This window comes from Meles meles, chromosome 2, assembly GCF_922984935.1.
Source record: "Meles meles chromosome 2, mMelMel3.1 paternal haplotype, whole genome shotgun sequence".
Lineage (NCBI taxonomy): Eukaryota > Metazoa > Chordata > Mammalia > Carnivora > Mustelidae > Meles > Meles meles.
In genome coordinates, this window is record NC_060067.1 from 149,541,359 (window position 1) to 149,556,188 (window position 14,830).

Below are 14,830 nucleotides of genomic sequence, written 5' to 3' on the forward strand. Positions count from 1 at the left end.
TTGTTGATTACAGTTTAAAATGTGCCATTCTTTGTAAAGGCAGTTTGGGAAATTGACTCTTTTGTAACTATAAAGTGCAGAACGTTGGAGGACAGGGACCATATTCATTTCTGACTTTCACTTAGTACGACATTGCATGTAGTTCATTTTCACTAAATGTTTGTCATATGGGGTAGTAAAATACTATGGTTGACTTGCTGTTACACAGTCTTTATAGCACTTTTCGTTTCAGTTGCTGCTGTCTTTGTTAGAAAAAAGGGTAGTGAGTCACACCTGAACTTTACTAGGGAAAATACCAAACATATGCAAATGTAAAGATAGTACATTGAACCCTACTGTAAGCATCACCCTGTTGCAGCAACTATGTTTGGCAGTCTTTTCTAATCCGTTCTCCCTAACCTCCTTTTTAAAAAATGGGTATGGAATTGAATAAAGCAAATGCCAGGCAACACATCATTTTAATAGACACTTAGCTGCTAATATATTTCTCTAACATAAAATGGACTCCTCCCTCCCCGCCTTAGCTGTAGTACCATCAGCATATCTAACAGAATTAAAGTCATTCCTTTTTTATCCAATCTTTTGCTTAGATTGTGTTTAAGGCCTTTTAGCCTTCCATTTTTTTTTTTTTTTTTAAGATTTTATTTATTTATTTGATAGAGAGATCACAAGTAGACAGAGAGGCAGGCAGAGAGAGAGGAGGAAGCAGGCTCCCTGCGGAGCAGAGAGCCCGATGCGGGGCTCGATCCCAGGACGCTGAGATCATGACCTGAGCCGAAGGCAGCGGCTTAATCCACTGAGCCGCCCAGGCGCCCCTAGCCTTCCATTTTTTTAGGTTAGAAAATATACTTTTGATTTATTTCATCTGACTCAATTAGAATTATATCTGGATTGCTAAATGCTTTGTATTTTAAGAACTAAAACTAAATTCTTTTGTAAGTTAAAAATACTCATGCAAAAAAAAAATACTCATGCAGAATACTTAAGTAGATACTCTTACTAAGAATACTTTGTTTTTATAAATGTTTTTCTCTTGAAGACACTCCTCGAAGAACTTCAAACCACCTCCCTCTGAAAGCTGGAACACCGTATCAGGGAAGAAGATGAGAAAACCTTCCACTTCTGGACAAAATTTCCACTCTGGTTAGGATTATATCAAATTAATCTTTCTTTGGGGGAGGAATGTTGGTACTTGGGTTTGTTTGTTTGTTTTTAAATAGGAAAGTTACGAATTTTTTTGGCTTCTTGTCACAGACATGGATTACAGAGGGCCAAAGAATCCAAGCAAGCCAATAAAAGCTCCCTCAGCACTACCTCCTCGACTCCAGCATCCTTCGGGAGTAAGACAACATGCATTCTCTAGTCATTCTGCAGGGTCACAGTCTCAGAAACCCTCCAGTGAGCACAAAAATCTTAATAGGACACCCTCACAGATCATAAGGTAACCTTTCTGAATGCAAAGGAAATAGAAATTGAGCGGCATTTCTTTTATCTGCCATGTTATATGCATATAAATAGTTGCAATTTTTTGTTCATTTGTCTGTAGTATAATATTAAAAGTATTGTTGACAAAATACCATGTAAGGATTTTAGGTTTTTATAATTAAATGCATAATTCTCATTAAATCAAAGTAATTTTTAGGGTAAGGCATTTTTAGTTTTGAGTAATTTTTTCAAATGATCTAAGAGACCTTATCCTAGCCAAGTCTATTCTTATACTTAATAGATTTCTGGTAGCTTGTGATTATATAGGAACTTAACCAAAATGGTCCATTGCCTTTGTTCTGATAAGTTTGTGACATGTGCCTCGTATTGAATGGGGCTACAGGTTGTATAAGTTAATGTAATCATGCGTATTAGCAATCTGACTTGAATATCCAAAGACAAATGAACTTCAGGATCATAATTTTCCTGTGCAGTAGATTATATTTTTTCCCTAATCTGTCTTTTCGTGGAGTAGTTTATAGCCGCCCTTAGCTTGTGTCTTAAGTTGAGGCTGTCCTTTTCATGCAAACTTAGCGATGTCTCTTCGGCACTGGAGCCCTTGTTGGGTACTGTGACCATTGCCTTCCCCATTCCAAGCTGCTTCTCCTCAACTGCCTGAGCAGATATAGCATCAGCTTATGTGCTTGCCAAACTCTGGTCTTCAATTCCTTTATTTCCAGCTTTTGGGCATTCCCCTTTCGTGGGAATGTCCTTAACCTTTTTCTTTTTTTTTATTTTAAGATTTTTATTTATTTTAGAGAGAGAGAGTGGGAGTTGGGGAAGTGCAGGGGGAGAAGGAGAGGGAGAGAATATCAAGCAAACTTCTGAGTGGGGAGCCCAACATGGGGCTTAATCTCACGACCCTGAGATATGACCTGAGCCAAAACCAGGAGTCCTAAGCCTAACCGACTGAGCCGTCCAGGTGCCTGACACATCCAGGTGTTAGTAAAGATAGTTTATATAATGAAGAACTTCAAGACAGAGTTGTAGCTTCCTAGGCTGTCATTTGCCAAATACTGTTTTAGTTTTCTGGGGCTTTTTTAGCAAGGTACCACAAACTTCTGGCTTAAAACAGCAGAAATTTATTTTTACGGGTCTGGAGGCTAGCAGTCTGAAATCAAGTTGGCAGTAAGGCCATACTCTTTCTGAATGCTCTAGGGGCGAGTCTGTTTCCTGTCTCTCCTCTGGTGTTGCCTGCAGTCTTTGGTGTTCCCTGGCTTGTGGGTGCATCACCCTGGTCTCTGCCTCAATCATCACATGTTGTTTTCCCTGTGTCTGTCTCTCCTGATAGAGATAGGAGTCGTATTGGGTTTAGGGCCCACCCTCCCCTGATAGGACCTTGTGTTAACTTTAAGTCATATGCACAGGTAGCAGTGGTTAGGACTTGGATATATCTCTTTGGAAAGTATACTTCAATCATAAAAACACCAGGACCCTCAAGTTCATTACATTTTTCTTTTTAGTTTAACAGACTATTAAGGATAGGAAATTATTTTGTGTTCATTTATTTTGATTATTTTTCCTATCCCAATTTTCCCAGTAATCTAGTTTTCTTCTGCAGAGGCATCCAGTACTCATAGATTCTTGTGTTTCCCTCCTGGGATACTTCACATACGTATAGAAAATTACATATATTTTCACAAACGAACTTCCCAAAAGTACTAATAAGAATAAATTATTAAAAATCAGTCAGAAGAAAGATGTTATCTCATTCCTGGTCAGTGAAACAAACACAGTCCTGAGAATTGGCCTGGGTAAAGAGTGGTCAGGGCCGTGCATTATAGGCATGCCCAGCAACAGTGTGCTGGGACATTCAGGGATTGTGGTGGGTTATTGTTCCTAACAGATAGAATTGGAGCCATTAATCAACTGCTTGTGGCTAAAGTCTGTTGTTTGGACATTAGACTTCCCTAACATCTGGTGGCATCATTTTTTTTTTTTTAAAGATTTTATTTATTTATCTGACAGAGAGAGATCACAAATAGGCAGAGAAGCAGGCAGAGAGAGAAGCAGGCTCCCTGCTGAGCAGAGAGCCCAATGCAGGATCGATCCCAGGGCCCTGAGATCATGACCTTAGCCCAAGGCAGCGGCTTAACCCATTGAGCCACCCAGGCGCCCCTGGTGGCATCATTTTTAAAGCAGGCAAAGGACCTAAGAGTATTAACTTATTTTGAATATTAACTTTGGAAACGTAAAAGTATGAAGTAGATATATGAAGGTCATGGGCAGAATTAAGATTTTCCTTAAATGAAGTTCACTTTTTTTTTTTTTTTTAAAGATTTTATTGATTAACTTGACAGAGATCACAGGTAGGCAGAGAGGCAGGCAGGGGGTGGGGACGGGAAGCAGGCTCCCTGCTGAGCAGAGAGCCCGATGTGGGGCTCCATCCCAGGACTCTGGAATCATGACCTGAGCTAAAGGCAGAGAGGCTTTAACCCCCTGAGCCACCCAGGCGCCCCCAAGTTCTCACTTTTTTAATAGATTAAAAAAGAAACACTTTTGGGCGCCTGGGTGGCACAGTGGGTTAAACCTCTGCCTTCAGCTCAGGTCATGATCGTAGAGTCCTGGGATCGAGCCCCGCATCGGGCTCTCTGCTCAGCAGGGAGCCTGCTTCCCTCTCTCTCTCTCTGCCTGCGTCTTTGCCTACTTGTGATCTCACTCGAATAAATAAATAAAGAATCTTTAAAAAAAAAAAAAAAGATATTTTTTTTCCCCTTGAACACAAAGATCCTCTTTAGTGTTTTAAAAATTAAAGAAAATACACGTAGACTAGGAAGTGGCTGATTTTATACTTTTGTTTACCACAAACTCAATTTATGGCGAGTGTTTTGTGGTGTTGTAGCCAATCTCCTAGGAATTGGTAAAATAATCAGACAGTTGTGAAATGCCATTGTCTTCCTAGGATCTTTTTTATGTGTTAGCTATATACTTGATGTATAAAAACACTGGAGAGCAGAACGCAGTGGGTAATATACAGACACTAAGCTTCAAAGAATTTTTGACATTATAATTGATTACATGGGAACCTACTTGGATTTGCAGTTAAGTGTGCCTTCTCCACTGTTGTTGTGAGAGTGAATTTAGCATATGGAAACAAATTTAGAGATTCCTGATGACTAAATATTTGGAATAAGAGTTTCAAAAAAAATCTAAAGTATGGAATTTTATAGCTAATAGTTTAATTGATTTAAGCCCATTACTTTATCTTGACTTTATTTCTTATATTTAACACATCAGTTTTAAAATCTTTTAGTTACAGAATAAGAGAAATGGGGGTGCCTGGGTGGCTCAGTGGGTTAAAGCCTCTCCCTTTAGCTCGGGTCATGATCCCAGGGTCCTGGGATCGAGCCCAGCATCAGGCTCCCTGCTCGGCCCGGGGCCTGCTACCCCCTCCCCCTGCCTGCCTCTCTGCCTACATGTGATCTCTGTCTGTCAAATAAATAAAATCTTAAAAAAAAAAAAAAAGAATAAAAGAACTGTAATGTTGGGCCTAATGACTGACCTCTCATTTTTTTCATTCTTACTGGTATTGGTCTCTGTCTTTGGAGATAATAAAAGATACCAGTAACCAGTGCAGGATTGCCATGTATGCTTTCACTGCACAAGTGCTGAAAAAGAGTAATGTCGTTGTTGAATATCTCTGCTCCAGCTAACTGCAAATAGGAAGGATTTGGTTCTTGCTGTCTGGTGGGTAAAGGTGAGGTGGACAGTTTGGGTGATGGGAGATGGTGGTGAGGTAGTGTTAGCTTTCCAGGAATGCCTGGCACTTGCTGAATTCTCTCAGGGGTCTGAGAAAGACTGATCTGATTGTGAGGGTCCAGATTTGTTCCTCTCCCTTTTTTTTTTCCCAACTGGGGTTGACATCTGCCCTGTTGGAATTAGGGTGTGATTTTTAAGTGGGACTACATGAGGACATGAAGTGGCTATTCTTTATTTTGGAGGTAAAAAAAAAAAAATCAGAAGGTATCACTGTATCCTCATTTGTTTGTTTATGTTTATTTATTTATTTATTTGACAGAGATCACAAGTAGGCAGAGAGAGAGAGAGAGAGAGGAGGAAGTAGGCTCCCCGCTGAACAGGGAGCCTGATGTAAGGCTCGATCCCAGGACCCTGGGATCATGACCCGAGCCGAAGGCAGAGGCTTTAACCCACTGAGCCACCCAGGCACCCTGTTTGTTTATTTTTAAAAAGACTTATTTATTTAGCTTTGGAGGGGGGTGGGGCAGAGGGAGGAGAAAAATCTCAGGCAGATTCCCCATTAAATTTGGAGCCTGCCGCTGGCTTGATCTCACAACCCTGAGATCATGACCTGAGCCGAAATTAAGAATCAAATGCTTAACTGACTCTGCCGCCTAGGTGGCCCCGTGTCCTCACTTTTAAAAAGAGGATTATATGTCTGGTATTGTAACCAGGTATTTTTCCTGTAGGTTTTGGATTTTCATTTTCCACTGTTGTGGAATTGTTAGACATTATAGAAGTATTATTCATACTGCTTATAATAGTTACAAGCCATATAAGCGCATTAGGGTTTTGGTATGGGCTAGTAAACCATGAATTTCTTGTCATCTTTCTCAGACCAAAATTATATTGAGATGATGATGGCAGACTTATCTGCAATTCTTATCTAGTCTGGCGTATTTTAATTTTTATTCGTTCTAGCTTTCTCTCTGTCTCGGTGGTATCATCAAAAAGCAGGAGGATAGTCCTGGTGTCTGCTTTGAATGTTGCCCTAAAGTGTACAGAAAATGAGAGTGCTCTTGAGATCTAAACTAATAACTTTTCTTTTGAAAGTGAGTTATATGACAGTATTGGACTATGGCATAAAGAATATATATAGTACTTAAGTTTCTGCTCTAATGAAAAGGAAAAACATCTCAGTTATTTCTGTACCACTTGAAAGTTATATTTCCTTTTCTTTTTTGTTTCTTTTTTCCCCCTATTAGTCTTGACTCTGTCGTGTTGCCATAAGCTATAGGATCTTCCATTTACTAAATATGTATTAGTCAGGCCACCAAAAGTTCTATAATGTCACTGTGCAGCTAAATTTGTCAGATATTTGTATTGCAAAAGAAAGTTCTTTTATTTTAGGTACTCAATACATTTTGTCTTTTTTTTTTTTCATGACGAGAATGTTTTATTTGACAGAAAACCTGATCGTGAGAGAGCTGAGGATTTTGATCACACGAGTCGAGAATCTAACTATTTTGGCCTCTCCCCGGAAGAGCGCAGAGAGAAGCAAGCTATAGAAGAATCTCGTTTACTCTATGAGATTCAGAACAGAGATGAACAGGCTTTCCCAGCCCTTTCCGTATGTATAAGAAATTTTGAAAGTCGTTCACAAGTCTTTCCTTAATATAGTGTTTATATTAAACTATAGTTTCTAATGATAGACTGGTTTTTGTTTTTTTTTTAAGGATTTTATTTATTTATTTATTTGTCAGAGAGAGCGAGAGAGAGGGAGGGAGAACACAAGCAGGCAGAGCAGCAGGCAGAGGCAGAGAGAGAAGCAGGCTTCCTGCTGAGCAAGGAGCCCGATGCGGGACTCGATCCCAGTGGGATCATGACCCAAGCCGAAGGCAGCAGCTTAACCAACTGAGCCACCCAGGCATCCCTTGACTGGTAATTTTTAAACTGAAAGGTACTTTAAGGATCATGTAGTTGCCCCTCATTTTCTCATTTTTCATGAGGATGATGAGGTTTGAAGATACTACTTGTTGGCAGAGTTGAGGCAAGTAAATTGGTCAGCTCACTAGTTTAGTATTTTCTCTTGAGCCAAAAAAATACATATATTTTATTAGCTAAAGTTATGCAGTAGAGGTTCATAGTCAATAAACAAGATCCATCTATAAATCAGGAAACTCTTTTTAGTGTCCTTTACTAAACCCACCAGGACCCAGTTAATAGATACAGAAAGAAACAGAAAGAATGGTCATTCAGGATGTTTGCTGTCAGAGGTGGTAATCCATGTAATCCTGTGGCTTTGCCCTTGCTCTGTGTGTCAGGTGATGGATACTTCTCTGATGAAAGAAGTGGTCTCTACCCTTGGGTCTCTTAATTCTATGGGGGAAGTCAGGAGGGAAAATGATTCTCATGTAAAATGAGGTAACTAACTCAGTTTGGGGCACTGGGGGCCCCAGTGCCTGTGGTGTTTCAAATATTGGTGAGTGTACCAAGTACCACGTGATTCAGAGTGGTGGACACTTTTTCTTAACAGTGGATTAAACAAAGTGTAATGCTACCAGGTATACCAGTATAAAACATTAAAGCACCATATACTCAGTTCTCTGTCCTCTCGCCTCTGTGGAATCCTTTAGAGGTGTGAGATGGTCAGTTGAAACCACTGATCTGGAATAGTAGTTCAGTCTGGCCACGGAGGTTGGAGCTTATGAATTACTGGAAGATGTGCCCAAATCCATGTGCATTATGCTAAGTATATTTGTCTCTATGTGATAGATGTTATTTTCCCATAACATAATGTTTAGATAATAAAAAAGTACAAATCATTTACACTTGTATCCTAGCTTTTTGTCCTTTTGTTGTTGTTATTTTAAAATATAACTAGTGTATGTGAATGGTAAAAGTGGTAGTGAGTGGTAAAAATACCACTAGTGTAATGTGGGAATAAATTGAGATTTTTTTGATGGTTAAAATGGGTCATCACACTCACCATTTTTAGACCTTTAGACTTGATAGTGACTTAGGTTTGTCTTCTAGAAAATTCCTGTCACAGAGGGCTGAGTTCTTGTTCTCAGCTGTGTGCAACTCATAGAGAGCTAGAGAAGGAAAGGACTTTTAGAGATAGTTTAACTTAGAAACCTGACTTTGTCCCTTTGTTTCACCAGTTAGAAGGTTAGAGCTCATGCAGTGCTTAAGGATTTGCTGATGGTCAGCATTTCAGTGGGAAGAATCCTAGTAAGCTGTATCTGCTAATTTGACCTTGGGTATTTTTTCCATCACAAAGGTCTGGCCCTATAATGGGCTTTTGAAGATTTGTGTGAAGGGTGCTGTTCTTGGTGCAAAGAACACAAGTGTAGTAAGTCGGAAGGTGAAGGTTTGGTCAGGGTGGCTTCCTGAAGAAGGGGTATGAAGAAGTCACCCTAGTAATTTAGGCTAAAGATCTGATTGCCGAATATTTTTGACTTATTAATAAGCATATTGCTATAGACTATATCATTAAACAGGAACCCTGTGTCCTATTTTTTATAGTTTTGGAAGTATAAAGACATCAGGCTATGAATTTTGATATTTTTAATCAGATATATGAAAAGTAAGATGAATTATAAGACTTTTGTTCATACATTCGTGGGTAGATCTTTAAAACAAAGTATTGGGTTTTTGTTCATTTTTAAGAGCCCGTCAGTCAGTCAGTCAACTTCTCAGAGTAGCAACTCATGTGTCCAGAGAAAATCATCACACGTAAGTGACAGGAAAGGAAGCAGGCGGAGAATGGATACCGAAGAACGGAAAGATAAAGGTATGTTATTTCATCATTTGAAAGCAGATGCTAGAGCTCTGTGTCTGGTTTAAAGTCATAGGTTGGGAAAGAACCCTTTCTAAATCATTAAGTAGTGTAACAGTCACATACCTCACTTGCAGAGAAACATTGACTCAGGCTAAAAGCATGTTAAAGGTTACCCTGAAAACTACATTTTTCATTGACTAAACACAGTTCAAATAGTACTTTAGCCTTTGTCTTCATATTTTGTTGTTCTATCCTCAGACCTGTCGAGTGGCTGAAACTTTTTTTTTTTTTTTAATCTTGATCTGTTACAGACTCTGTTCATGGGCATATTCATTTGGATAAAAAACCTGAGCCAAGCACACTGGAGGTAAATGTTTTAAATAATTATTATACCCCCCCCAACATGATAAAATAGCAGGAAGAAAGAGAAGCTGGAGATGATTTCATCAATTCATAACTTACAGAAGTAGAAAAGCAGGGAAGTGGGAAAAGATGATGGTGCTTGAGTCACTCACAAATTACAACCCGTTTCTTTGTGATGACCTATCTGAATCAGTGGAAAGTAGCTTTTTCTTTCCATTATTCTATAGTAGATTGAGATTTTTAAAGATTTTTGACCACATTCCCATTAAAAACTGCCCAGTAGTTTGGTATGATCAAGATGTGCAGGCCAACTTACCTGTTGAAGACCAGATATAATTGAAAAAATTCTTAGTCATGAGAGGGTTCAGTCAGGTACAGGTAGGGTGTATAGGCAACCACGTGTACCACTGTATAGGCGACCTTGATTATTCTAGAATGTGGGTTTTTGATTTTGTTTTTTTTTTTAAGATTTTATTTATTTATTTGATAGAGATCACAAGCAGAGCAGCAGATAGAGAGTGGGGGGGTGGGGGGGAAAGCAGGCTCCCTGCTGAGCAGAGAGCCTGATGTGGGGCATGATCCCAGGACCCTGAGATCATGACATGAGCTGAAGGCAGAGGCTTATTAAACCACTGAGTCACCCAGGTGCCCCCTAGAATGTGGTCTTTGAAATATAAAATTTCATTTTTTTTTGTTTCCAAAGAATGTTAGTGATGATAAATGTGCAAGAGTTTCTTCACCATCAAAGTCAAAGAAATTAGAGTGCCCACCTATAGAGCAAGTAAGTGCATTGTTACATTTGACAATCTAATGCTTCATTCTCTGGGTTTCTTATGTCTTTAAATGTCTAAAAAATCATCAGAAACAAAATGGGAAGTAGCTTCATAATTTGGGTGTGGTTGTGATTAATCTGTAATCTTTTTGTTGTGTATTTAGTCTAGAATGTTTTCAGTTTCTGTGGATTTTTTGTTGTTGTTTCTAAGTAATCCTAAGCCCAGTGTGGGTCTCGAACTCAGAACCCTGACATCAACCCCATATGCTCTACTGACTGAGCCAGACAGGTGTTTCTGTGGAATGTTAATTTTTATAACGTCATTTTTTGGACCTGGAAGCCATACTTCTGAATTGATCGTGAATAAGTTTGTATTTGGTATCTTATGTTATCTTTGTGGTGGGTTGGGTTGGCTTGAAAATCAGGTTTTTCAAGGGAAATAAAAATTTCTGCTTTATTTCAAAACTTTAAAGAGTTTGAATTAACAATTATTTTGTAGAAGGGAGGGAATGATTTTAGAGGTTAGAAAAATAGACACTTAGAAATCAATACCATCAATTTATAGGTATAATGAAGAAGGAACTTGCATTCTCTTAGATGTTTTGGTTCTCAGTCTAATATAGGAATAAATTTCTTAGTCTTTCCTTGCCTTTCAGTTAACATCCTTCATGTCATTTGGAGAGCAGACAGTTTAGGATATGTCTTTGTGTGAGGAGCAGTTGAAAATAACTTATGAATTTCAAAATGATTTCAGTGGTTTTTGCATTCTTTCCTTAAAAGCATAATGTTCAGGTTGTCTTAGAGTTTGTTTTTCTCTCTTCCAGTGTCTTCTGTGACTTGGTAGGTAATCCCTGGTAGGATCAAATTTGTTTGTGTGGAATTTTTAGCTACTGTTTTTCTTTCATTTCTAGGATCAGAAAGAACGTTTATATAGAAACTACGGTTATGTAAAAGGTGACTGAGGATACATTTGGTGTTAAATTAGTGTTAAGCAAAATGAATTCTTGTCTTTTTCCATCCCCCCACCCCCCCCACCGAAGAAGCCAGCAGAGCACATGTCTTTGTCAAATCCAGCTCCCCTTCTAGTTTCTCCAGAGGTACATCTTACTCCTGCGGTGCCTTCTTTACCAGCCACTGTGCCAGCCTGGCCAAGTGAACCTACAACTTTTGGACCAACAGGTTAGATAAGAATTAAAACATTCCTTGAACCAATCAACAAAAGCCTTCCAAGTCAGTCACTTCAAGTTCTTTTTTAAAAATTATTACTATTATTTAATATTTTATTCTACTTTTTAAAGTAACCTCTACACCCAGCATGGATTTGAACTCCCAACCCCAAGATCAAGAATCACACGCTCTGCTACTGACTGAGACTGAGCCAGCCAGTCGCCCCAGGGATTTCAAATTCTTCATAGCTTGAACTCAGAGCAGGGTTAGCTTTGCGGAGCCTCACAGGTTTTTTGTGATCCTCTGCTCTGCTTCCAGTGTGAGAGGGCCAGTTTAGTTTGGTATTCATTTGAGATATGCCCTCCAGAATCTCAGGACTAGGATGTTTGAGCTGGTTGTCTCATGGGTTGCTTTTGTCGCCCAGCACTGACACCACAGTTTGCATTTCCCATTGGCCAGCTCTGTATACCTCCCTCGGCCTCAGACATTGGACCTTTTGCTTGGCTCTGTCTTGCTTATGTTTGTAAGAGCTATGATTAGAAGACATTGACTCAAAGCTTGTTTCCTGGGCTCATTTCCTCCTTATGTGTCTAGGAAGGTTCTTAGTTGATATACAAGGTACTTCTTTAGGTTTTTTTTATATACTGTTTTATCAGCTATATCAGTTGCATTTTTTTAAACCTCTTAGCTTAATGAAACCTTACACTTGTGAGAAGAAGTAGTTTCACCTTTTTATAGTTTGTGCTTCCTTTCTCTCTTTGTAGGTGTCCCTGCTCAAATTCCTGTTTTGTCAGTGACACAGACTCTGACCACTGGACCTGATTCTGCTGTGTCCCAAGCTCATTTAACACCCTCCCCAGTTCCTGTGTCAATACAGGCAGTTAACCAGCCCTTGATGCCTTTGCCACAGACATTGAGCCTTTACCAAGACCCACTCTACCCTGGGTTTCCTTACAATGAAAAGGGAGATCGAGCCATTGCACCACCTTATTCACTGTGTCACACTGGGGAGGACCTGCCTAAAGGTGAGATCCTTCTCTAAGTTCCGCTTGATTTTATTTATCAAATATTGATGGGGTTTCAGGGAGAAATGTGAATAGAAGTCAGAGGTTATATTACTGAGTAAGCTGAAGGACTGACTTCGAGAAGAAAAGAGATTTGGCTGTCATTTACTTTCTTGTTTCAGCTTTTGTTTGATTAGAATATGTTTTTTCTCTGTTAAGTAACTTAGTAACTGTCCCTCCCTTGTGTCTTTTTTTTTTTTTTTTTCCAAAACAGCCTAAAACCATTTTGAATTAAATCTTAATGGTGTCACTAAGTAGGTAACTTAAACATTACTGAGTTTTCTCATCACTGGACTGGGTTTTCAAACTACTTTCCTGTTCATTCATGAAAAAATGATGAGAACAATTATATAACTATATATACTATATATATTTTTAAAGATATTATTATTTGACAGACACAATGAGAGAGGGAACATAAGCAGAGGGAGTGGGAGAGGAAGAAGTAGACTTTCCGCTGAGCAAGGAGCCCGACGTGGGGCTCGATCCCAGGAGACTGGGATCCTGACCTGAGCTGAATGCAGACATTTAACGACTGAGCCACCCAGGCACCCAACAATATATATTTTTAAGAATTTTTAAAAAAATTTACTTTTTTTTTTTTTTTTTACAAGGAATTTCGGTTTGGCAGGTTTCCTAGCTGTAGAAAAATCAAAGACTGTGCAGTGACTGCTCTTTACCTGGATTTTTGTGGCCAATTTTGTTAGTGGTTTGATGCTTGAGTCTGTGGATAACTGGTTAATGTCAAATGAATACCTACTAATCTTCTGTTACTAATAAGTTAGGTGTATGTTGATTTTATCCATATACCCCAACGTTTTTATTTCATAATTTTTAAAACCCCACAGAGTTAAAAAATATGATGAACACCTGAGTTTCCTTCACACAAAATTAATTTTAATCAGATAAAAATCTCAGTTTAAGCATTTTCGGGCTTAGATATTAGCATAGACAAAGCCTGTTGAGCCTGGAATTACCCAATAGCAACAGAGCTTGGTTTTGGCTATATTACAGTTTTTATTCTAAGTTTTATATCACCGGCTACAGAAAACATTTCAGTAGGCAAAATTGTGTTTAGAGCTATATATTGTTTAAGGATAGTGGGGCAGGGGAACCTTTTTGAATGTATAATTTTAGTGAGTGATTATTATTTTATTTATTTTTAGATAAGAACATTCTTCGATTCTTCTTTAATCTTGGTGTAAAGGTATTTATATTTTATCATTTTAAAGTTATCTTTAAGTTAATACTGTTTTAAATTGTCAATATTTACATCTTAACTCTTATCTTGTCAGTGAATAACCTAAGGTTTACCAAATCACATTTTAAGAACTAGGATTTTTCAGTACTGTACAGTTTCTTTTTAGTGGTGGTTGAGGCTCCAGTATTTGCCTGCTTTTCCTTTTGACTGGCAGTGGTTTAACCTTGTGAGTGTATTCAGGAGATAGTCCCCTGTCCCCTGGGCATCCTGGTGAAAAGGCCTTCATTGAGGAATTCAGTGGAAGATCTGGGTTTGAAATTCTGTTCCATCACTTTTTTAGCTGTATATCCCTGGGCAAGTCATTTAATGTATCTTAGCCCAGCGCTTTTCATTTGTGTTTTGTGTATAATATTCTTCCATCTGCCTCATTTATTGAGAGGATCAAAGGAAAGAACTTAGGAAAGTTCTCCAGTGGAAGGTGGCGTGTTCACTAGCAGAGCAGAGTTATCCTTTGGGAAGTGGTCAGCCTAGAAATAGCTTGTTTTAGAGAGGCTGGAGAACTCTATGTCCTTGTCAGTGGTGGATTATCTCCTATTTCAGATTAATTTCTATGGGTTTTAGACATTAAAATAGGAAGTGAAGTGCCCTACCGTAGCCTACTGGTCATTTCATCAAAGGTCATTCGATTTTATTGTCTACAGTATTCATTGTTTGTTTTATATTTAACTAGTTAATGTTGACTGTAGCCAGTTGGTTAATTTGCCAATTAACTGGTAAATTTTTCTTTATGTTTGGAGTTTAGCTGGCCCTTTGTAGGGGGAAAGATTTGCTTTATTTTTAGTATTTCCCTTCTGACTGGAGGTCTAACTTTATTTTTTATCTTATTTTATTTTTTTAAAGATTTTATTTATTTGACACACAGCAAGAGAGGGAACACAAGCAGGGGGAAGTGGGAGAGAGAGAAGCAGGCTTCCTGCTGAACAGGGAGCCTGACACGGGGCTTATTCCTGGGACTCTGGGATCATGACCTGAGCCACCCAGGCACTCCTGGAGGTCTAACTTTCATCTGTTCAGTTGGAATGCGCTTAGGGCTCCCGAACCTGTAGAGGCCTGACATTGGGATCATCTACTTCTATACCGTTGTTTTTCTGGTAGAACAGAAAGGTCTAGACCAATTAACTAGTTGACATGGGGTCACATAATGAGTTAGTGGTAGAGCCAGAACACGAATGCAGGTTAAGCTAGAGAGCCAGTGATCGAGATATTTATTCAAAGCTGGAGGCTTAAGTGCTTGATAGTGGTTGTTTCTGGGACCT

The 14,830-nt window shown here is 38.9% G+C and overlaps 1 protein-coding gene across 5 annotated transcripts in view; it reads left to right on the forward strand.

Moving 5' to 3' along the window:
* The window catches only part of OTUD4 (OTU deubiquitinase 4), a 47,819-nt gene that overhangs the window by 26,117 nt on the left and 6,872 nt on the right, over positions 1–14,830 (forward strand). For all 5 annotated transcript variants that reach the window (XR_006817462.1, XM_045998148.1, XM_045998149.1 and 2 more), the window contains exons 12-20: positions 1,040–1,143; positions 1,255–1,441; positions 6,631–6,793; positions 8,836–8,959; positions 9,259–9,314; positions 10,014–10,091; positions 11,123–11,261; positions 12,014–12,274; positions 13,480–13,520. Coding sequence is in view for 4 of the 5 variants with exons in the window: in XM_045998148.1 (XP_045854104.1) it covers positions 1,040–1,143; positions 1,255–1,441; positions 6,631–6,793; positions 8,836–8,959; positions 9,259–9,314; positions 10,014–10,091; positions 11,123–11,261; positions 12,014–12,274; positions 13,480–13,520 (1,153 nt within the window). In the remaining variant the exon portion in view is untranslated. The remainder of the gene's footprint in view (positions 1–1,039; positions 1,144–1,254; positions 1,442–6,630; positions 6,794–8,835; positions 8,960–9,258; positions 9,315–10,013; positions 10,092–11,122; positions 11,262–12,013; positions 12,275–13,479; positions 13,521–14,830) is intronic.